This window comes from Rhinoderma darwinii, chromosome 1 (genome assembly GCF_050947455.1).
Source record: "Rhinoderma darwinii isolate aRhiDar2 chromosome 1, aRhiDar2.hap1, whole genome shotgun sequence".
In the NCBI taxonomy this organism is placed as follows: domain Eukaryota; kingdom Metazoa; phylum Chordata; class Amphibia; order Anura; family Rhinodermatidae; genus Rhinoderma; species Rhinoderma darwinii.
Genome location: NC_134687.1, coordinates 315826052 through 315850615, shown reverse-complemented (window position 1 = coordinate 315850615; position 24564 = coordinate 315826052). Strand labels below are relative to the sequence as shown.

General features: G+C 44.2%; 1 protein-coding gene across 4 annotated transcripts; it reads left to right on the top strand.

Moving 5' to 3' along the window:
* The first annotated feature begins 2302 nt into the window (after window positions 1–2302).
* Window positions 2303–22359, top strand: CLTA (clathrin light chain A). 4 transcript variants are annotated; one of them, XM_075825536.1, is made up of 7 exons: window positions 2303–2626; window positions 7413–7441; window positions 10373–10490; window positions 11469–11580; window positions 16422–16475; window positions 21014–21049; window positions 21950–22359. In XM_075825536.1, exons 1-7 carry the CDS (start codon window positions 2452–2454, stop codon window positions 22119–22121), a joined length of 696 nt encoding a protein of 231 aa, XP_075681651.1. In that variant the 5' UTR covers window positions 2303–2451; the 3' UTR covers window positions 22122–22359. The 4 variants fall into 4 exon arrangements, with proteins under 4 accessions (XP_075681651.1, XP_075681654.1, XP_075681653.1 ...); XM_075825539.1 differs by lacking the exon at window positions 16422–16475; XM_075825538.1 differs by lacking the exon at window positions 21014–21049.
* The last annotated feature ends 2205 nt before the right edge of the window (window positions 22360–24564 follow it).

The window sequence follows — 24564 nt, the reverse complement described above, 5'->3', positions numbered from 1 at the left end:
AGATAGTGACCCCATAGAGCCTCTGTAGATAGTGCCCTACATACAGCCCTCTGTAGATAGTGCCCACATATGGACTCCAGAGCTGCAAGGCAATAGTGCTAACCACTGAGCCACCGTGCTGCCCTACATATAGCTTCCCCTATAGATAGTGCTCCACGTATAGCCCACCACTGTAGTGTCTCACATATAGCTCCCACTGGATATAGTGTCCCACATATAGCCCACCTCTGTAGACAGTGCCCTACATATAGCCACCCTGTAACTAGTGCCCCACAGGTAACCCATGCCTGTATATAGTGTCCCACATATAGCCCACCCCAATAGAAAGTGCCCTAAAAATAGCTCCCCTATAGATAGTGCTCTACGTATAGCCCACCCCTGTATAGTTTCTCACATATAGCTCCCCCTGTATATAGTGCCCCACGTATAGACCCCCCTGTAGATAATGGCCCACATCCCCACATATAGACCCCCTGTAGATAGTGGCCCACATATAGACCCCCTGTATATAGTGGCCCACATCCCCACATATAGACCCCCTCTGTAGATAGTGGCCCACATATAGACCCCCCTGTATATAGTGGCCCACATATAGACCACCCCTGTATATAATGGCCCACATATAGACCCCCCTGTATATAGTGGCCCACATCCCCACATATAGACCCCCCCTGTATATAGTGGCCCACATATAGACGACCCCCACTATAGATAATTCCACTCACAGTTTTATTAGAAAAAAACAAAAAACTTTACATACGCACATGATCCCGTTCCCGCGCAGTCCGATGGCAATGCAGACATGCTCTCTTCTGAGCAGGTCTGCTGGAGCTGAACGACGCGTCGTTCAATGACGCTGATTGGCGAGGCAGAATGACTTGCCCCGCCAATCAGCGCCTTTCAAGCACGGAAGCGGCGCGATGACCTCATCGTGCCGCTAGCGTCCTTGAAAGGCGCTGATTGGCGGGGCAAGTAATTTTGGCCCGCCAATCAGCATCTTTGTAAGGCGCTGAATGGTCGGAACATTCCCGGCCATTCAGCGCTAATGCATGTATTTTGCTGTCGCTAGCACCAGGGCCCCCCCCCCCGGTGGTAGCACTGCCTACGGGCATGAGAGGGCTCAGCGGTGCGGGCCCCGTAGTAGCGGCGATACCGCTATAGCAGCTATAATGGCTGTTAGCGGCGCCACCGGGCATATGGGGGGGCATGTCGGCTGGCGGCACGGGCCCCCTCAAGCCGTGGGCCCCGTAGCAGCTGCTACGGCTGCTTCCGTGGTAGTTACGCCACTGGCGTACACCAAAATCCAAGTATATAAAGTAACCCAAGATGAATCAAACAGGTGTGAAGGCCCATAGCATACAGAAGAAAAGACTGCATAGTAAATGGTAATAAGAAATGGCAATGACCCAAAATATGTACCCATACTGGTCAGATAGATATCTCTTCTTATATCATTGGCTCTGGTGAAGAAAGTCCTGAAGAGGATGGAGGAAATACAAAAGCACGTCTGAACGCGCGATTCGCCTGTGGCTTCGTCAGGAGTCAGACTTTTAGCCACAAACATTAATTTATATGCATTTTTTACACTTTACGGTATGTTCACACGGCAGCGTCCATTACGGCTGAAATCACAGAGCTGTTTTCAGGAGAAAACGGCTCCTGAATTTCAGACGTAATGGCATGTTGCCAGCGTTTTTCGCTGCGTCCATTATGGACGTAATTGGAGCTGTTTTTCTATGGTGCCAATGGTAAACGGCTCCAATTACCTCCCAAGAAGTGACAGGCACTTCTTTGACGCGGGGCGTCTTTTTTACACGCCGTCTTTTGACAGCGGCGCGTAAAAAAAATGACCGTCGGCACAGAACATCGTAAAGCCCATTTAAATGAATGGGCAGATGTTTGCCGGCGCATTGGAGCCGTATTTTCGGACGTAATTCGAGGATTAAAACGCCCGAATTACGTCCGTAAATAGGGTGTGTGAACCCAGCCTTACACTTGTTTTTACAATGTGTATGGCTCATAAACTATACGGGATATGATTTGTTTTTAAAATTATAATTCAGGTTTTATTTGTGTATGTTAAAAGTGTGAAAATTGTCATGGCAATAAAAGAGTTAAAGGCAATTATAATATAAAGTTTCTTTCATATTGTGAGTCTGTAAGAAACGATGAAACCCTCCAGTACTCCGCTGAATCCAGATTGTCAATCACCACAGTTCAGAAGCCACGCCCTGACAATTCACACCTCATTCATAACGGTCAGCTGATGCGGCCCATGTGACGTCATTTCCTGCCACACTTTGCGCTAAGTTCCTACCGCCTCTTCCCGGCGTACGTCACTTCCGTGCCTGTCGTCAGGCGATCGCCGGAGTGTGATCTGTTGGAAATAACAATCGACATTTTTCTTTAGGTCTCCTGGTCACACGTCGCCTTCTGTTCTTGTCTCCAATCATGTCGGAGTTTGACGCTTTCGATTCTGTCGGTAACGGAATGTCCGCTGAGGAGGACCCGGCCGCCGCATTCCTGGCACAGCAAGAGAGCGAGATTGCCGGTATCGAGAATGATGAAGGCTTCAGCATCCTGGACGGTGGGGATGTGCCCAGCGCCTTTCACGACGGGGCAGTAGGTGAGAGGAGGAAGGAGTCATTGATCTGCCCCCTAGAATGGTCGGTGTATTATATCCTGGCAGGGCACGGAGGGGAACCTATGTCTTCCTAATCGTGACCGCCATTATCTTGAATATAGGGAAGAACGACACTCGAGCTGACCTGCCGGGACGTCAGTGTAATAGGAGGGATGCAAAGAGGTATCGATGGCTACTTCCGATGCTGCCAGCGGCTAATGTCCCCTATAGAATGTCATGGCCTTCTGAGATAGAGATATATATATATATATATCTATCTATCACACTGGTCCATAGATCTATAATGTGATCTTTATAGATCCTTCTAGGCTTTGTTTGTATGGACCTGGTATATGATATTAATACACGTAAATCGGATTATAGCGGTATGTTTCGCCTCCGCAAACGCGGTTAATAATTCAGTGGTGGTCCTGTTCTTCCTGGATTATCCGTAGTTGACGTCCGCAGATTACTGGACGTTGTGCTAGGTGACATTTAAGAGGATTATGTACCGGCACAACTGTTCCTTGGCTATGGGATTTCTACTGTTTTAATGCAATATGTAGGGTTTGGCGTTCAGTTAATTTTGCGCTGTAAACCCGGTAGAAAAGAGTTTGACTCTAGATGGAATTCATAATAGCAGTGGAAAGTTATAAAATGTAATGCTGCTTTTATTACCCAACCACAATTCACTTTCACTAGTGTTCAAACCAAAAAGTGTGAAATATTCTATAAAGTTTATTGAAGAATGACAATGTTATACAAAGCAAGTCCCTATATTCCCGGTACGTTCGGTGAACCCCTATACTGCGTAGTCATTCTAGGCAATATTTAGTAGAAACGGCTCGCTATGCGCTTTCCTGTCTGTGTATCCTCCTGGTTTTACATTGGAAAGGAAGTGGACTGGAAATGTGCTGATACAATTAATCCAAATGTAGGTCTTGTTCACATAGTGCAGATTTTGCGTGCATTATTTTTTTAAGCCTAAACCAGATTTGGATCCAGGAGAGCAAACCTATAAGGCCTTCCTTTTATATATTTCTTCTGTTCCTTGTTTTGGCTTAAATCCGTGCGAAATCTGCACTGTGTGAACAAGGCCAAACCGGGTCCTCGATAACCTTTCCCTCCTGCGATAGATACATATTTAGCATATATACCAGGAATGAACTGCTAGTCGATCTGAATAGATTGACACAAAACAGATCTCTGCATACAGTAGCGCTATGATGAGGCGGAACAAGTGCATATTGCCAATAGTGGGAAGTGCGGCGTCTGCCGTTTTGTTATGGTAAATTTCTTAAATGTGGCGACGATTAAACAAGCAGCGACCGAAGCGATGGCCAACTTAAAGGGCTCTATCGGCGGATAAGACGCTCTTTTATGATTTGATTCAGTATACACTATTACTGAACTCTAGTTTGGAGTTCTATTCAAAAGCACTTTTCAGCCTGATTGGCCAAGAGGGACCATGTGGTCGCAGCAGCATGAAGCCTTTTATCCAATCAGGACAAGTGGTAATGGTCATACTGTGCACTCTGGAATTATTTCCTATAATTTCAAGAAAAACTACCTCCTGCAGACATGCCTGAAGGCACACGGGTTGGATTGAACTTTGCATCAAATCCGTCTGAAAGTCCGTACCAAATCATGTGTGATTTTGATGCAGATTTTTGGCTGAAATTGCCTCTGGACACCAAATGAGGGGAGAAAAAAACAAGTCCATACTTACCTACCCTGGTCTCCTATAGCGGCACGTCACTTCTCCCAGGGCTGGTGTCCGTGCTGCTGGCCTCTTGGGATGATGATTGCAGCCTGTGATTGGCGGCGGCGCTCACATTGGATGAAACGTCATACCAGGAGGTCGGCTCCGTATTTTCAGACGTTTTTGACTCCGCGTGTGAATATACCCTTATGCTGCAGCTTTTTTACAACGAGACCTGTTGCGGAAAATCCGCTGTATTAATGCCATGCGTGAACTTCCCCTAAGGGCTCTTTTACATGATCTGATATGGGCCGGGAAAATGAGATCAAAGAGACAGCTTGTTGATTGGCGCTAGTTGGCTCTTTCACAAGGAGCTGATCAGTAATGTATAGGGATGTTACTACAGTCACTCATCCCCATACATTTTCATCATGTCGGCAGCACATCTGTTTACACTTGGGGATATGCTGCTAATGATGATAAAATAAAGGATATGATCAGCGGATGAATGAGCGTTTGCCCATTGATCAGCTGATCGGTGCCTTGTTTACACAGAGCAATGTTTAGGAACGAGCGTTCATATAAAACACTCGTTTGCCCGATCATTGGCCCGTGTAAAAGGGCCTTCAATAACCAAATCTGTGTCTGTCAGTGACCCCTTATACAGAAGCACGGGAATATAGTGACAATAAAATCTGAAGTGTAAGTCACCGCATTCCTAGTGTGCTTTAGCAGGAACTGTATTTTGCTGTGCAGGCTGAAAGTGAGGAAATTCCTGTGGATAAAACAGTTCAAATGGTGATTGTAAAAAGCAGATGCAGCAAATAGTACAAGTCATGGAACTTCATAGATTGTCCCAACTGGACAATCCCTATAACACTTCCTGTGCGCTCCCTGATTCTGAAATGTTTTTTTTGTCCTAATTGAACCCATTTAATGTAATTGCTGTTTGCAGTGTGCGGAGAGGAGGCTGAAGGTCCGTATTATAGACTCTAAGGCTACATTCACACGAGCGTATCCCATTCACTCGTGTAAAAAAACACACGTGCATCTGGTCCGTTTGTGTGCTGCGTTATGCATTCGTGTGCTTTGGGAGTGGCATGGGTTTTTCAAGCACTCGCAAAGCACTTTTTTTTTATAACTAATGCGCAAATCACGCACCGCACACGGACGTGCATCCTTGTGCAGTGTGTGTTTTTCACAAACCCATTGACTTCAATGGGCGCATAGGTGTGTGAATAAGGCACCAACATTGGACACGCGCTGCGTGAAAACTCCTGCGTGTGTGAATGGTCTCATTATACACCAAACCTATACATAGGTCTACTCACCTGACGGAAGCCAAGAGTTTCCTTTTGGGCTCTGGGAAGGTATACTGTTTTTTTTTTTTGTGTGCTATGAAATAGTGCAGTAGAATATGCTACTCCATACAAAGGTATACAGTAAAAAAAATTGATATTGCGCGATATTTTTTTTTTTTACAATGGGACTCTATTAGCAACGTATCCCACTGTATGCCTGTATAGTGGGATATGTTACAGCCTTCTATCAGAGATATACGTCGGTAGGATCCCAATGTGATGTGGACCGAGCCTTACGGAGTAGAGATAGTTATTCTGGAGGACAATGTCCAGTGACTTGGTTAATATGTACCACCATGAGTACAAGTCTAATAATCTGGCGTGAAGTAGCCTTTAGAAGAATCCTGCCATGGATGGCCCGTGTGGTACACCATGTCATTTGCATTTTGGAGATGTACTGCTAAAACACAGTGCTTGGAAAGATGAGCACATTATGCATGTGGCATTAAAGCGACAACATTTTAAATTTGATGGGTTCTGTGGAGTAATAATACCAGTTGTTCCCCATTCCGTGGATCCGCCGGTTTAAGGTCCCCTCTGTGCGGTCCCAAAATGGGCGCACTGCTTCTTAGACTACGAGTCTGAGACACTCCCACTGTTCTCTGATTGGCCAGTCTGCAGTTCCGTCCAATCTGAGAACAGAGGGAGTGTCTTCGATTCGTAGTCTAAGAAGCACTGCGGCCATTTTGGGACCGCACAGAGGGGACCCTAAGGCACCATGCCCACTTCAGTTTTTTCCTTCAGGGTGCTAGCCGTTTTTCTGACGGCTAGCACACGGACCCATTCATTTCAATGGGGCCATGCACACTTCAGTTGTTGTTGTTTTTTTGACGGTCCCGTTGCTCCGTTCCGATCCAAAGTAGAGCATGTTCTACTTTGGTCCGGGATTCCGTGACCGTGAGGCCCATGCAGGTCAATGGGGCCGTCAAAAAAAAACTGAAGGCACACGGAAGGCATCCGTGTGTGACAGGGCCGTTGCCTAGCAACGGCCGGGTGGGCAGAAAAACATAACAGAAATATTAAAATAATCGGCAGCCACTTGTCTCTATCAATCACTCAATCAAAAATAAAATAAAAATCAGTTCATACTTACCCGGCCGTTGTCTTGGTGACGAGTCCCTCTTCTTCCTCCAGTCCGACCTTCCAGAATGAAGCGGCAGCCTGTGATTGGCTGCAGAGGCAGTCACGTGGGATGAAGTCATCCCTGGAGGCCGGCCTTCTGACGTGCGTGACCGCCACTACAGCCTGTGATTGGCTGCAGCGGCGATATGGATGAAATGTCATCGCTGGAGGCCGGACAGGAAGAATGTAAGTATGAACTTTTGTTTTTTTTTTATTACATTAGAATTGTATTTTCCGAGTGCCGAGCATGGTACTGTCCAGGGTGCTGAAAGAGTTACAGCCGATCAGTGCTGCCCATTAACTCTTTCAGCACCCTGGACAGTACCATGCTCGGCGCACGGAAACACTGAGTGCACACGGCCGCTAAAACGGACACACTGATCCGTCAAAAACGGCCGTGAAAACCGTGTCGGAAGTGTGCACGAGGCCTAAAATGGCGGATCCACGGCATAGGGGGCAAATCGAGGGCACCAGCTATTACTCCATACACCCCATCACATGTATAACTTTGTTTTAACGCGGCAGAGTTTCAGATAATGTATCTGTATATTGCTTTAAAATATATTTATGTAATACTTATTTTTTTCTTCTGTTTATAATGCAGATACGATTTTGAATGGCGACTTCTACCAGGTAATATGGTGTTTTTTTTTGTGGCTTTTACCACATTTCTTTCCAGGTCAAGCATTGCTGGCCACTGACATGCCAAGCTGCATGCTCTCGTGATCTTGGCACTAATCTAATAGGCGCTTTGCTGACAACTACAGTGTGATTTGTTTTAAAAAAAAATGTGTTTGCAAAGTTATGAGCATTTTTCTAAATATGCTAATGTGGCTCTAATAGCCAAATAGGAGGTGACTCCTTCTTTTCACTCTGGGCGGTGTAAGGTTTTCTGTATGACGCCGTCCCATCAGTATACAGCTTCTTCCCCTTCCCTACCCAGCAACACAGTGTGATCATATAGTATACGGCTTCCATTCCCGACTGTGTTTTCAACTGGTGATATCTCTTGTTGTGTCACAGCTAGAACTGCGATCCTGGTGTCATATGAAAAATTAGAATCTCATCTTTCATATGCCACCATAACCCACAGTCGGAGATATGGCTGTTTTCAGTGATCCCCTTTCCCTCCAGCCTCAGTCTCTCATACTGTGTGAAGCAGCTTCATGCTGATAGGACAGAGTCAGAGGCTGTGAGGTGGCTCCACCGCAGGGGAATCGCTGCTCGTCTAATAAAGGCTCATTTACATATTTAGAAAAAAAGCTCATAACTTTTAAAATAATAAAACTTTTTGGGACACAATTTTCACTAGCATTATCAGTGAGACAGTGCCTATTAGATTACCTAGGAGAGTGGGCATTACTAAACTAGTGACAGAGCCTCTTTAAGCCAGATGTTGCTGAGTTTTTGGTGGGTTACATTAACATTTTGCAGCGGCATTCATACTTTGCATTGCTAAGAGTGAAATCCGCAGTGAACATCCACAACATTTATGCAACCGAAAGATTTGAAAATCTGCAGCATGCTTCAAAACTGTAAATTGTCGTGGATTTCCGGTATGGGATTCTGTGACTTCTGAATATACCCTTGGGGCATCTGCATATATCATTGATTTTTTTTATTTTTATTGCTTAAACTGGACTTCATTTATGTAGCTTCTATTTTGTATGAACAGAATCCCCTATTTTACTGTTCCTTTCTTTGTTTTTGTCAGCAGAAGTTCTTTTCACTGTCTTAATATTTTTGCACCTCCTAAACAAATGCCTGTATATTCAGTGTTTCTCACTTGCGCCCCTCCCCCCTTAAGCGTTATTCCGTTTCACTCCTTTTTCAGTTGTATAAATTTATTTTGCTTACCTAATGCAGTACATCAGATTCACAATGAATTGAGTTAGAATAGAAATGCTCTTTGAATGTGTTCTTTGCTGATTGCCTTAATCCTTGTGTGTGTGTGTGTGTGTGTGTTAATTTTTATTTAGCCCTCCTATTCTTGAAGAGTAAGGCCTCATGCCCACTTCAGTTTTTTCCTTCAGGGTAAGATCCGTTTTTGTCACTGATAGCACCCTGAACCCATTCATTTCAATGGGCCCATGCACACTTCCGTTATTTTGACAGATCCGTTGTTCTGTTCTGTCAAAAGTAGAGCATGCCCTACTTTGGTCAGTGATTCCGTGACCTTGGTGCCCATAGAATTCAATGGGTCAGTCAAAAAAACGGACGGCACACGGAAGGCTTCCGTGTGCCGTCCATTTTTGACGGATCCGTTGCCCTAGCAACGGCAGGGCGTGCCAAAATTCACAGCCTGGGACGTGACAAGTTCAAATAAAGTTCAACGCCTTCCGTTTTATTAACGGAAACACAGAAGCACAACGTCCGTTTGAAACGGAAACCCGAAACTGACACGGAGTACACACGGAGAGACGGATCCGTGAGAAACGGCTGTGAAAATGGTGATGGAAGTGTGCATGAGGCCTAAAAAAAATATAAAAAAGGTTAAAGTATCTCCCTGCGGCACCCACTAATTAAACTAAGCACTGCTGCAATGTTTACATGCAATGGAGTTCAGTTGAGTTGGCACCATAGGGAGGGAATTTTTTTTTTCTATATATTTTTTTGCAAACCTGGTATTAAAGAGGCTCTGTCACCAGATTTTGCAGCCCCTATCTGCTATTGCAGCAGATCGGCACTGCAATGTAGATTACAGTAACGTTTTTATTTTTAAAAAACGAGCATTTTTGGCCAAGTTATGACCATTTTTGTAGTTATGCAAATGAGGCTTGCAAAAATCCAAGTGGGTGTGTTTAAAAGTAAAAGTCCAAGTGGGCGTGTATTATGTGCGTACATCGGGGCGTTTTTAATACTTTCACTAGCTGGGCGCTCTGATGAGAAGTAACATCCTCTTCTCTTCAGAACGCCCAGCTTCTGACAGTGCAGATCTGTGACGTCACTCACAGGTCCTGCATCGTGACGGCCACATCGGCACCAGAGGCTACAGTTGATTCTGCAGCAGCATCAGCGTTTGCAGGTAAGTCGATGTAGCTACTTACCTGCAAACGCTAATGCTGCTGCAGAATCAACTGTAGCCTCTGGTGCCGATGTGGCCGTCACGATGCAGGACCTGTGAGTGACGTCACAGATCTGCACTGCCAGAAGCTGGGCGTTCTGAAGAGAAGAGGATGTTACTTCTCTTCAGAGCGCCCAGCTAGTAAAAGTAGTAAACACGCCCCGATGTACGCACATAATACACGCCCAGTTGGACTTTTACTTTAAACACGCCCACTTGGACTTTTGCAAGCCTCATTTGCATAATTACAAAAATGGTCATAACTTGGCCAAAAATGCTCGTTTTTTAAAAATAAAAACGTTACTGTAATCTACATTGCAGCGCCTATCTGCTGCAATAGCAGATAGGCGCTGCAAAATCTGGTGACAGAGCCTCTTTAAGCCCAAAGTAAAGATATATAGTATAAACAACCCCTTTAACCTAGGCAAAAAGATGACTTGATTGATGGATATATAGATGTATACTCACACACTGGTATATAATTGTTTACTTTTGATCAGGAGTCTAATGGCCCAACAGACAGTTATGCAGCAATTTCCCAAGTCGATCGTCTACAAGCAGAGCCAGAGAGCATCCGCAAATGGAGGGAGGAGCAGATGAGTCGTTTAGAAGTTCTTGGTGAGAAGCTATCGCTTTAATTTGACTACAATATCTACAGAGCCACATGGAAGATCTTCTACTAGATTTAACATGGGGAATCAGTGAGGGTCACTGATGGTGTTCAGTAGGAGTAAATCAGGGCTCTGTGCAGACCTTGCTTTAGGAAAGGCCCTTCCTGTTTCAGAATGTGTCTCCACCGCTCTAGTCCAATCCAATGACAAAACCAATCTGAGCAGGAGAAACTTATGCTACTGATGTGTCTAGCGCTCAGATTATTGCCGAGACTGAATTGTAGCAAACTCTCAGTTATAAAAAGTATAATCGTATATTTTTTAGCCTCTGGATGGGAACAAGAATGTTCCCGTTCACTAACTGCAGACAGATCTTTCAACTTTTGAGGTATTGAAACGCAGAAAGTATTAGGAAGTTGCAGACCTTTTCTTTACATCATGATAAAGCCTTATTTGCATAAAACTAGAAAACCCGATTTTTATTTATGTCTGATCTCTTGATGTTACCTGTCTGTTTTAGTAAATACTTGTATTTTCCATAGTATAACAATTCTGGATAATCTTTTCTTAGAACACTGCGTTGTGCCGTACCTCTGTTATTCCTCCTAGAAAATTATGAATAAATTGACAACTGGCTGTTACCATTCTCCTTGTCAAAGGGGCGTGTCCCTACATAGTCTGAGACTGTGAGCACTAATTGCACACGGTCAGTTTGTGTAGGAACTCACCATGCTGGTAAGAGGAATGGTAATACCCAATTGTCAACTTTAATACATTTCCGGGAAGTATAATAGAGGAATGGCACAATGCAGCCTTCTGAAATATGGTCCAGACTTGTTACTTCATGGAGAATACAATTATTTCCTAAAACGTGTCGGAGAGGAAACCAATTCTCTTCACCCACTATGGCTTAACACTTGCTGCCCGATTTTCCAGACAGTTTTTTTTTTTTATTGAATGTTTTTTTGGGTTTCCTTCAACACAGATGCTAACTCTAGAAAGCAAGAGACTGAATGGAAAGAGAAGGCTGCAAAAGAGCTAGACGAGTGGTATGCCAGACAGGATGAATTGTTACAGAAGACCAAAGCAAATAATCGGTAATGTTAATCTCATTTGGGACCCTCAGCGATGATCTGTAATCTGCAGGGGAACCAGACAGCAAGTGGTTTTTTTTTGTTTATTTTTTTTCCTGCAGCACCTCTACAGGGGAAACGCAGCATTACAAAGTTCCCGTTAAAATCAAGTCCGTCACAAACGTGTTAGGGCACTCTAGGGTGAGAGATGCTGTTTGTAGCCTCTCTGGCTTAAAGATGGGGTTCTGAATGGGGAAACCCCTTGTGTTAATGCACAGTTCTCTAGTAGGGTATATGAAAATGGGCTTTCTAAATGAAACAACCCATATAAATCAGATAATTATACATAATTTCAAGGATCGTGCAGCACACGGTGTACAAACTAATCTGTCTTAGGCGGGATTCACACGTCCGGGTCGTTCCCGAGCCCGAGTGTCGGCCGGTAAAATCGGCCATTTTGCCCAGCCGGTTTGCATTAAGTTTTGCATCCGTGCCGGGCCGGGCAGATCCGGACAGTGACATCAGCGGCAACTCCTGAAGGGGAATCCCCATGTGTTCGGGGATTCCGCTTCAGGAGTTTCCCCTGATGTCACTGCCCAGATATGGATAGAGACATCAAGCGCTCTGTCCAGGAGCGGAATCCCCGAAAACACGGGGATTCCGCTCCTTCAAGGAGCTAAAGTGCGGCTAGCACATAGCAGAGCGGGGAGATACCTCCCTGCTCTGCTATAGTGGCGTCTCTACAGTAGTAGCAGCCGCTGCTAGCGGCGCCATCGAAGGTGTCGCTGGGCCAGGGTGCTTTTAAAACAAGCAGGGGAAGGGAGCCAGCGCAGCGCTCCCTTCCACCTGCTGTACACCCCGGCCCTGCCACACAGTTTACAGTGATGCCATTCGTCAGAATGGCATCAACTCCTCCTCACATGCACTCTGCACTGTGAGGAGGAGGAGATAGAGCGCAAGCGCCGGAAAACCCAGCCATCACTCGGGACACATCCCGGTGATGGCCGTGTATTACCCGGCCCCATAGACTTCTATGGGGGCCGGGTACCCGGCCGAAGATAGAGCATGTCCTATTTTTTGACGGCCGGTTTTCCCGGCCGTCAAAAAATCGGTCGTTTGAATAGCCCCATTAGGGGTCTATTATTCCTAATGCAGCCGGGTGCCTGCCGATTTATGAATGGCCGGCACCCGGCCGGGAAACCCTGCCGTGTGAATGAGGCCTTAATCGTCTTGCCTCCCATATTCGGTACTGAATCCTTGCTGTATTTATCCTAGAAGTCCGAATACAGCAAGGCTCTCCTGTACGAAATTGGGAGGAAAGGAGACCGTGCACGCTCTCAACCCAGATTACAATATATTTTATACACTGTATAGATCACAGGTCTGGCTGCAATGTTTTTAAACCCAGGATTCTCTGATTTGATATATAGCAGACTTAACCATCAGTTTAGTGCTGTGATCACATCACATTTTTGCTTTACATTTGCATCCATAGGGCCCCATTTATCCAAGGTCTGTCAGAATGTTCTTTTGGTATTTGTTCGAGGCTTTTGGCTTTTTGTTTTTTGTTTTTTTTGGTTTTTTTTTAAGCTGTACTGAAAAGTGCAGTCCGCTATGCTTTTCAGAGCAGAGGTATCCTGCAAAGGAACTTGTGCGGTATCGGATTCTCTTACATAGTATGACACAAAGTTGCGTATATCAAGGCTTTACATTCGACACACATGCCAGGGGGATTTCCCCGGGGTATACGCTAAACGTGTAAAGGCAAAATGTGATGTGAACAGAGCTCTAGCGCTCCTTTACGTGTGTTTTCTCCTGTGATTTCTATGAGTTGTGCAGCTGATGAGTGTTTTTTAAGGTTAAATTAACAACATAATTATGTGAGTCATTCCAGAACGCGTTGCCCGTACACGCCCACTGTCATTTGCAATCGGATCATAGACTAGCTACTTTGGCGTGGAGGGAGCTGTAAGCTGACTTGGTAATTAAACGTTTGGTCGTCTTTGTATAGGACCTGTTTCAGAGAGAAAAAAAAATTGCCTTGTTGCCCATAACAACCTGTCAGAATTCAGCTTTAGTATTCTGCCCTCGAACGTGGTCTGGTTGCTCGGAGAGAAATTTGATAACTGATCAAGTTGCCTGAAGTTTCTACTACCTGTAATGTAGTCTTCCACACCATGATGGGGGGCATGTAATGTAGTCTTCCACATCATGATGGGGGGGGGGGGCATGTAATGTGGCCTTCCGCACCATGATGGGGGGGGGGGGGCATGTAATGTAGTCTTCCGCACCATGATGGGGGGGCATGTAATGTAGTCTTCCGCACCATGATGGGGGGGGGGGGCATGTAATGTAGACTTCCGCACCATGATGGGGGGCATGTAATGTAGACTTCCGCATCATGATGGGGGGGGGGGGGCATGTAATGTAGTCTTCCGCATCATGATGGGGGGGGGGGGGCATGTAATGTAGTCTTCCGCACCATGATGGGGGGGGGGGGGCGTGTAATGTAGTCTTCCGCACCATGATGGGGGGGGGGGCGTGTAATGTAGTCTTCCGCACCATGATGGGGGGGCATGTAACGTTGTCTTCCGCACCATGATGGGGGGGGCATGTAATGTAGTCTTCCGCACCATGATGGGGGGGCATGCAATGTAGACTTCCGCACCATGATGGGTGGCAAGTAATGTAGACTTCCGCACCATGATGGGGGGCATGCAATGTAGACTTCCGCACCATGATGGGTGGCATGTAATGTAGACTTCCGCACCATGATGGGTGGCATGCAATGTAGACTTCCGCACCATGATGGGGGGCATGTAATGTAGTCTTCCGCACCATGATGGGGGGCATGTAATGTAGTCTTCCGCACCATGATGGGGGGCATGTAATGTAGTCTTCCGCACCATGATGGGGGGCATGCAATGTAGTCTTCCGCACCATGATGGGGGGTATGTAATGTAGTCTTCCGCACCATGATGGGTGGCATGTAATGTAGACTTCCGCACCATGATGGGTGGCATGTAATGTAGACTTCCGCACCATGATGGGGGGCATGTAATGTAGACTTCCGCACCATGATGGGGGGCATGTAATGTAGACTTCCGCACCATGATGGGTGGCATGTAATGTAGACTTCCGCACCATGATGGGGGGCATGCAATGTAGACTTCCGCACCATGATGGGTGGCATGTAATGTAGACTTCCGCACCATGATGGGTGGCATGCAATGTAGACTTCCGCACCATGATGGGGGGCATGTAATGTAGTCTTCCGCACCATGATGGGGGGCATGTAATGTAGTCTTCCGCACCATGATGGGGGGCATGCAATGTAGTCTTCCGCACCATGATGGGGGGTATGTAATGTAGTCTTCCGCACCATGATGGGGGGCATGCAATGTAGTCTTCCGCACCATGATGGGGGGTATGTAATGTAGTCTTCCGCACCATGATGGGTGGCATGTAATGTAGACTTCCGCACCATGATGGGTGGCATGTAATGTAGACTTCCGCACCATGATGGGGGGCATGTAATGTAGACTTCCGCACCATGATGGGGGGCATGTAATGTAGACTTCCGCACCATGATGGGGGGCATGCAATGTAGACTTCCGCACCATGATGGGTGGCATGTAATGTAGACTTCCGCACCATGATGGGTGGCATGCAATGTAGACTTCCGCACCATGATGGGGGGCATGTAATGTAGTCTTCCGCACCATGATGGGGGGCATGTAATGTAGTCTTCCGCACCATGATGGGGGGCATGCAATGTAGTCTTCCGCACCATGATGGGGGGTATGTAATGTAGTCTTCCGCACCATGATGGGTGGCATGTAATGTAGACTTCCGCACCATGATGGGTGGCATGTAATGTAGACTTCCGCACCATGATGGGGGGCATGTAATGTAGTCTTCCGCACCATGATGGGGGGCATGTAATGTAGTCTTCCGCACCATGATGGGGGGCATGTAATGTAGTCTTCCGCACCATGATGGGGGGCATGCAATGTAGTCTTCCGCACCATGATGGGGGGCATGTAATGTAGTCTTCCGCACCATGATGGGGGGCATGTAATGTAGTCTTCCGCACCATGATGGGGGGCATGCAATGTAGTCTTCCGCACCATGATGGGGGGCATGTAATGTAGACTTCCGCACCATGATGGGGGGCATGTAATGTAGTCTTCCGCACAATGATGGGGGGCATGTAATGTAGTCTTCCGCACCATGATGGGGGGGGCATGTAATGCTAATGAGCAAATGCATCCTGTGAGTGTAGTGTAATGAGGCAAAATACAATAATTTAAAAACATTTGACAATTTGTAATGGTTTATTGTGTCTACAAAGTGATTTTTGTGCGCAATTCTTTATATTAATGGGCATGTTGTCTTTCCTTTACATTTCTGAATACTAAACTGACTGTCGATGCCATTTTGTGTTCTGGTGTGGTTGTTTTCGTACTTCAGGCCCCATGCACACGACCGTAGAATTAATCCGTAACCTGTAACGGACCCATTCGTTTCTATGGCCTACTGACACCTTCCCATATATTTATTGGAAGGTGTCCATGCCATAGAAACCTTCCGTAAAAAAAATAGGTAGTGTCCTGTTTATTTTACGGACCGTGCTCCCATACTTTATAATGGGAGCACAGTCCACTAATGCGGATGACCGTCCGTGCCCGTGATTACAGGCACGGTTGTGTGCATGGGGCCTTAATCTCTCTCTTTTTTTTTTTCTTTTTTTTTTTTTCTCTCCCTCCATGCTTATTAATGCTATCTCTGATGTTCTCCTTTTCAATGCTCTCTTTTTTTTCTTTGACTGCTTGCCTACCTTTTGGACTTCTTGCTGTCTGTAGGGTGGCAGATGAAGCTTTCTACAAACAACCCTTCGCTGACGTGATTGGTTATGTGTATGTTGCAAAATTACAAATTCTACTCTGCATGCATGGATGTTCCTCTTGTGTTAATGTGTTTGTGCTTTTGTGATGGATGACAAAGATAAGTAAAACTTTAGTAAGGAAATAGGGAATTTGTGGAAAACGTGTATCAATCTCTGTAAATGAGTTGATCAGGGTAAAGCCCTGGTGTAGAATAACTTTTTTACTAAATTGTTTTTGTGAGGAGCAGATTAGAAAAAATGTTGCCCCAGAAAAAAAAAATAATAATAATTTAATTGTTAGCTAGTTAAATGTAAGCATACTACACTGCAAGGCAAATGGCATTCTAAAATGCCTGAATATTGTGAACTTCAGTCATACATCCAGTTTCATAGACTGTTCCGATAATGGTGCTATGACCACCTCCTGTATCTGTTTGTTAGCACTGCTGTGACTACTGGGGTGAGATGCTGCTGTGACTGCTGGGAGGAGAGAAGTGGACCCTGTTGAGGGGATACATCTGTGCCTTCTATTGAGAGAGCACTGCTGTGATGTGACTACCTTGTACTGGAGTTTTGTTTTACTCTGCATGTAGAGCATAGTTCTACATGCCTAAAATAAGACTAGTGAAGCTTCTGTGACCTGGCACTTCTCTCCACCAAAGCTGTATTGGGCAGGCAGACATTAGTGAATATAGTCACCAGCCTCTATCTGCCCTCTCCATAGTGGAAGCTGTGCTGACATTGTATTAGGCGTCCGCACAGTTTCTGAAAGCTGTTTCAGACCACTCTTCCCCCTACTGTTCCCCATGGGTGGAAGCAGTAGTCTGTAGTTATAGCAACATCTATCACCAGAACGACCAATATTTGAAGCTGCTATATAATACATCTATTCAGTGCCTGACGTTTCATAAATCTGACCATGCGGCTTTCTGTTGCCAATGTGGTGTTATCGGTTACATTACTTGTGTTGTGTATGCACCATTTTTTTTTTTTTTTTTTTTTTTTTTTTTAAACGAACGAATATTATCAACCATTTATGTGTCATTTAACTCAGCAGTGGCTTTCAGTTTACTTCCTGATTTTATTTTTATTTTTTTTGTGGCTTTGTTCACATGATCATGTATTAGCATGCGTTTTTTTTATTTATTTTTTACTGTAAGTGGATGCATCGTAACCAAATAGTTAGAAATAATGGTCAAATTTCTGAATGGCTTCCATTTTGTTTTTTTTACGTTCACAATAAAATCGCATACTGCACTAATACGGTATTCTACCTGTTCCAGCATTTTGTTTGTTTTTTATAGGGGAAGAGGGAAATAAAAGAATACAGAGAAAGATTGATCCAGATTAGATCACAAGAGTTTGCACATTTTAGGGGATTAACAAGGGATATCGGAATAAACTTTTAGAGGGAGTGATAATTGACTATTTTTTTTTTTTCTTAGAATTCTATGTAGCTTTTTTTTTAAGTTCTACTCTTGAGGTTGCACTTATCTGATACTGCATTGACACTTCTTTGATCCTAGACCATTCTAGGAAACAAGTATGTATGATTAATGTTCCCGTGTAGTGTGGCATAATAGGTACATTGAATTCAGACTTGTATACATTTAGAGGGGCATTCTTCTGGTGTGCGCCTCATGGCAGGATTTTCCTTTTGTTTAGTTTTTTCCCTTTACTACATAATTCACAAACACAATGTACAAATCTAGGAATATAGAATTTAAGAGCGGTTTCTTTTTAACTTGGCTTCTTGTATAGTGGAAAATGTGATAAAATATACAGTGAAGGATCAGATAATGGATTATTTCAGCTGCATTGTGTATTTATGTAGCTGCCTTTTTTTCTTTTAAATATATCCTTTTCTAACAAGACATGGGGTGCAATAATCTTAGGCTCTGTTCACACACAATGATGTAAATGATCCAAACGGCGCACGATGAACTCCATTGACCTAATGGGGTTCCGTTGTGGGTTGCCGTCAAATCTGAGAACTGCCGACAGGCTGTGAACAAAGCCCCGAACGGAAATCTGTACGTAGCCTTACCTTACCATTTTACTCAGCCGTCTTCCCACCTACAACGTTTCTGAGCTTTTTTTTTTTTTTTGGCCGCTTTAATACCAATTGTAAAGAATATATAATCGGAACGTTCTGATTCGTGTTTTTTTATTTGTATGTTACTAGAAATGTAAGCAATTCCATCAGAATAATGACTGTTGCATGTGTTTGTATGTTGCATTCTCAACCCTAGAATTTCTGGTGCCTAGGGACATCTTGTAACCGTAATGGTGGAATGCCCTGGCATTGCATAAAAAAGGATTTACTTTGGTTCTTTGAGTGACCGTGTGCTTATAGTTTCCAATTTCCAGGTGTCAGAGTAGAAATATGGGAGGATTTGGATATGTCAATTTTTGCAGTGGCTAAAACGTAATTATTTTTTAAATTTGTATAATTTTTGTCTTTTAGTGCATGCAAGATACTGTTATTACAATCCACAATATAATGGTTTCCATGGTAAAAATATGCAGCTAGACCAAGTCCTGGTCCACAAAAATACTTGACTTGCTTACAGAATTCTTTAAAGGGAACCTGTCACCAGCATTTCGCCTATTAAACCAGCAATACCTGGTGGTAGTGGGTGAAAAATAATTTTGATGTAACCTATAATTGTCTTCTAAGTTGGCTCTGTACTTCTAGTATTCAGTTTTTTAGTGTTCCTGTGCCGTATGCTAATGAGCATAAGTCATCATTTCTTCAAGCCTTTTCGAGTTAACCCGGCCTCCTTACTTTTGATTGACAGCTCCTTGCCTCCCACCGCACACACGTAATCCCGTGCTTGCGCATCAATGTTCTGGTGTGTGTGCACAACAGGACACCGTAGCGGCGCATGCGCAGTAACTAGATTTGAGTCCCAGAAGAAGCAGGGAAGGGTGTAGGACCATACATGACGGGTGCATACGCGCTATCTCAGACGAAATTTTGGCATTCAGGGCCAGCTGGTTTTCAGCGGTGGGCGGGCATAAGAGTAAGGAACGAGACTGCCGGATTATTACCATAAAAGGCGCAAAAAGTTTGCAGAGCATTATTTACGGTTGGAGGAGTTTAGGAGCGGGGAAAACTGCAATTAATTTTTGAGAGAAGCGGCCAGCGAGAAGTGAATAGAGTTTAACTCCTTCCCGACCGCCCACTTTCTTTTGACGTCAGGCGGTGCGGGTGCTTAGTCTACAGAGACGTCTTTTGGCGTCACTGCAGATGAAGTTGATGAGCGCTCGTATGAGCGCTCGTCCTCCAAGCAGGAGCTGTAACTAACAGCTCCTTATCTTAGAGCAGCCTCCTGAACACAGCTGGGGTCGGCAAACATTCGGACCCCAGCTGCTTAACCCTTTGATTACCGCGGTCTGTGACCAATGCAAGATCAAAGGGAATTCCCCTCTTTGATCGCATCACCGGGATTCCAGTGATGCGATCAAACAATGGGGAATCCCTCTGCAGTCAGCGCTGGGGGCCTACAAAGGACCCCAGGGCTGTCTGTTCCGTTTGCCTGCTGTTCGGGCACACTATGTGCTGCCCGATCAGCAGCCTGTGTCATAGTGACACAGTGTAATGTATTAGCGTACAGGAGTATGCTAATACATTACAAGTAAAAAAATTAAGTTACAAATAAATTTATCCCTTGATGGGATTTAAAAAAAAAAGTAATAAATAAAAAAAGTCCCCAAAAGTCTTTATTTTGCATTAAATACATTTTATTGCCCCTACACTAAATAAAAAACGAAAAACCAACGCATATTAGGTATCTACACGACCGTAATAACCTGAAGAATTAATCGAATGGGTTATTTAGCGTGAAACTTGAACGGGATAAAAAATAAACCAAAAAAACGATTCCGATAATCGCTTTTTCCTATATTCATGCCGTGAAATTTTTTATTTTTTTACCCCCAAACTGTGGGGGAAAAAAAATACTGTTTCTCTCGCATAAAACAAGGCCTCATACAGCCACGTCAATGAAAAAATAAAAAAATTATGGCTGCTGAAACGCAGAGAGGCAAAAACAGAAAAATTGAGCTGGTCATTAAGGTCTTTTCAGGCCCGGTCATTAAGGGGTTAATAGGTGAAATGCTGGTGACGGGTTCCCTTTAAGAGCTCTGTTGGCACGCTGTATAAGCCCCTGCCTTGTCACTGCTCTGGTTCACGTAGGATATTTCCAGCAACCTACACAATCCACTTTCAGATGGTTGTAAGCTTTGATCCAGGCTTCACACAATAGAGAAGGCTCCCGTGTATTATTCTGTTGTGTGGGTGTTGAGCTGCATCATACACTTTAATTGTTGTGCTCTCCTGAATAAATTGAACTCTTTAGAGCGTTTCCCTTCTGTGCAATGTCCTTTCCTCCTTGACTTAGAATATAATCGTGTTGCAGCCTTCGTACTAATTGTCATTAAAGATGAAGTAAATCTGCCAGCTGTCATAATGCATGTCCTGCTTGTCATCATTACGTTCATTTTCATCTTCTATATCTGACTTAAACTTTTTCTTGTTTTTTATTTCTTCTCTTCACCTATAAGCACAAACATAAACCATCCTTGCTACAGCCTAGAACAGTTAAGTAAAATCTTCTCTCTGCCCCTTAACCTGCCCGTCCCATGGTTAAGTTCTAGTGTCGTAGTGATGTCTGCAGTGGCGTATACCCACCGTATGTCCTAATGTGATCGCACCTTGCCATGGAAACTCATCCTCATTGTAGTTCCTCCTCTTATTTTTTTTCTTTCCTGCTTTATCTACATGTTGCATTTGTTTTTCCTCTATAATAATTTGGCTGCTTGTGGAGTACTGTAGACTTTGTATGGAGGTACTAGAAACCATTCGGCTTTTAGATTACATAGGGCATTCTCTCGCAAGGCTTTCAAAACTCTATTCCTTCAGCATTACTTGTTAGATTTGTTACCAGTTCTGTCTAGATTAGCCGACGAGTGGTCAGCTACTGAAGGTAGCATAGCTTGTCTGCTTGATATGTATACAGGCATTGGAGTAGTTGCTGTATATAAAGGCTTAGTCTGACTCACTACTTAGATTTTCAGGCTTCTCGTAGCTTTAGTTGTGTTGATTTTGTGTTACTTGCTTGTGAAATATGCTTTAACATAGTGCTAAGTATTCATAATGCTGGATGTTAACCATGAGGGTGGCACGAACAGCTGGTATGAGGCAAGCGTGCACACACACCACCTTTAGCCATATTTAATCCTAATTCTCATTATAATCATAATTCTAACTCCTCTGTTCATTCTTTCTCTCAATTTATATAGCGTCCGCGCTATATACCTAATGTACACCAATCAGACACTTGTATGGGAAGATCAGCTCCGCTCCTATCTTGAAACCATGTTGAATGCATTTTGGTTGATACAGTTTAAGAAATAGGAAACCACTTCGTTTAATTCCTGTAGCCAGAGGGAAAATAATTAACTTCAGGCCTTCTAATGAGTGAATTTACTGCTTTTCAGGGCTGCCGAAGAAGCTTTTGCAAGCGATGTTGAAGAAACCTCTCCAGTACCAGAGTGGGAAAGAGTGGCTCGCCTTTGTGACTTTAACCCCAAGTCTAGCAAGCAAACAAAAGATGTTTCGCGTATGCGCTCAGTCCTGATCTCGCTCAAGCAGGCCCCACTGGTTCACTAAAATATTGGAAGTGTCATATTGTTTTGTCATGATTTCTTCTTAACTTTCCTCCTTTTCGGGACCAAATTTCCTCCATGTATTTGATCATTCTAATGTAATTGCTCCTGTTTCTCCTTTGTACTTAGACTATGATTGGATGAGGGGTGTCCTCCCGAATGTAATTCAGTGTAATACAGATTGTTGTTGGATTTGTGCACAAGTGTAATAGTGATATATTAAAAGTCTATATATGGTCAAATCTTTGAATATTTCAGTCTGTGTCGTCTGTCCACTACCAAATTGCTCCATAATGGGTATCGGCAACGACACAAATGAACATCTAGTTCTAGTAAAGTCGTCAAACCTTACAACGTCCGGAATAGTTAGTGTTAAATTACATAAGCCATAGCTATGAACATGTGACAACCAAGTATCCGCTATATACTTCATTTTCATTAATGCATTATTTATACTACTAAGACAAAAGTATATTTAACAAATGTTGTAATGGACTTATAGAATTGGTTATAACTTAAAGTTCAAAAAGGCTGTCCAATATTGGAGAAACCTCCTCTGTAGGCTCTATATCTAATTGTTTTCTCTGAGCTAGTGGGTAGAGCCTAACTGCTATAATGTCTTCTATACATAGAGATAGGAGAGCAGGATTCTCATCTTCTATCACATAACTGCAGCAGCATAGAGGCCATTATACAGCAGCACGGAGTATAGCTGAGAATCCAGCACTGGGGTAACAGAACTCTTACCAGCAGCCTGTATCTTTCTCACTCTGCTCCTGCTTCCTTCTCATGCTCACCCCTCTCCATAGACTTGTATGCAGCGTGTCTGTTTACTCATTCTCTGTTCCCTCCTCCTGCTCCCCCTAGAAAGTCGGGAGAGGGGCCCTTGAGGTGTATTTTGGCCAAAGTGTTGTGAGTGTGAATAGACATCGCGTCCTGGCTGGAGGCGATGTCTGACTCTCAAGACACTTCGGTAAAGTTCATGTGGGAGTAAGTGACTGCACAGCGAGATTACGCTGTGTTGCCAGTACTGCTAAAAATGAAGAGAAGTGTATGACACTGATTGGTCAGCGTCATACACTTCTCTTTACAACGCCCAGTTTGTAAAAAAAAAGTAAAAACAAGCCCAGTTGTCTATTAAGAAACTAATTCGCATAAATCTATAATTGTGCATAACTTGCTCAAAATTAATAGTTTTTCAAAATAAAAACCACTGTTGTGATCTACATTACTGCGCCAATCACATTATGTAGGAGATAGAGGCACTGTCACCAGATTATAAGTGCCCTAAGTTTTGTCTTGAGCAAATGAAACGCATGCTCGTTCGTGTTGAGATCTGGTGATTGACTTGGCCATTGCAGAATTTTCCACTTCTTTGCCTTAAAAAAGAAAACTCCTGGGTTGCTTTCGCAGTATGTTTTGGGTCATTGTCCATCTGTACTGTGAAGCGACGTCCAATCAACCTTGCTGCATTTGGTTGAATCTGAGCAGAAAGTATATCCCTGAACACTTCAGAATTCATCCCGCTGCTTCTATTTTCAGTCACATCATTAATAAACACTAGTGACCCAGTGCCTTTGGCAGCCATGCATGCCCATGCCATCACACTGCCTCCACCATGTTTTACAGAGGATGTGGTGTGCTTTGGATCATGAGCCGTTCCAATCCTTCTCCATACTTTCTTCCTCCCATCATTCTGGTACAGGTTGATCTTCGTTTCATCTCCCCAAAGAATGTTCCAGAACTGGGCTGGCTTCTTTACATGTTTGGCAAAGTCTAATCTGGCCTTTCTATTTTTGAGGCTGATTAATGGTTTGCACCTTGTGGTGAACCCTCTGTATTTGCTCTCGTGAAGTCTTCTCTTTATGGTAGACTTAGATACTGATACACCTACTTCCAGGAGAGTGTTCTTCACTTGAGTAGATGTTGTGAAGGGGTTGTTCTTCACCTTGGAAAGGATTCTACGATCATCCACCACTGTTGTCTTCCGTGCACGACCAGGCCTCTTGGAGTTCACAAGATCATCAGTGCGCTTATTTTTTATTTTTTTTCCCCCAAGAATGTACCAAACTGTTGATTTGGCCACTCCTAACATTTGGGTGATCTCTGATGGATTTCTTAATTTTTTTTCTGGTAACGATGGTCTGTTTCACTTGCATTGAGATCTCCCTTGACCTCATGTTGTGGGTTCACAGCAACAGCTTCCAAATGCAAATGCCACACCTGGAATCAACTCCAGACATTTTACCTGCTAAATTGATGATTGATTAATGAGGGAATAGCCCATGCAGCCCATTAAATTTTTTAGATAATTGTCCAATTACCATTGGTCCCTTGAAAAAAAGGCAGCTACATATTAACCCCTTCCCCACATTTGACGTATCCATACGCCAAAGTCGGGTAGGGGAAGTATGGAGCGGGCTATGGCTGCCTGGGGGCTTAATGAA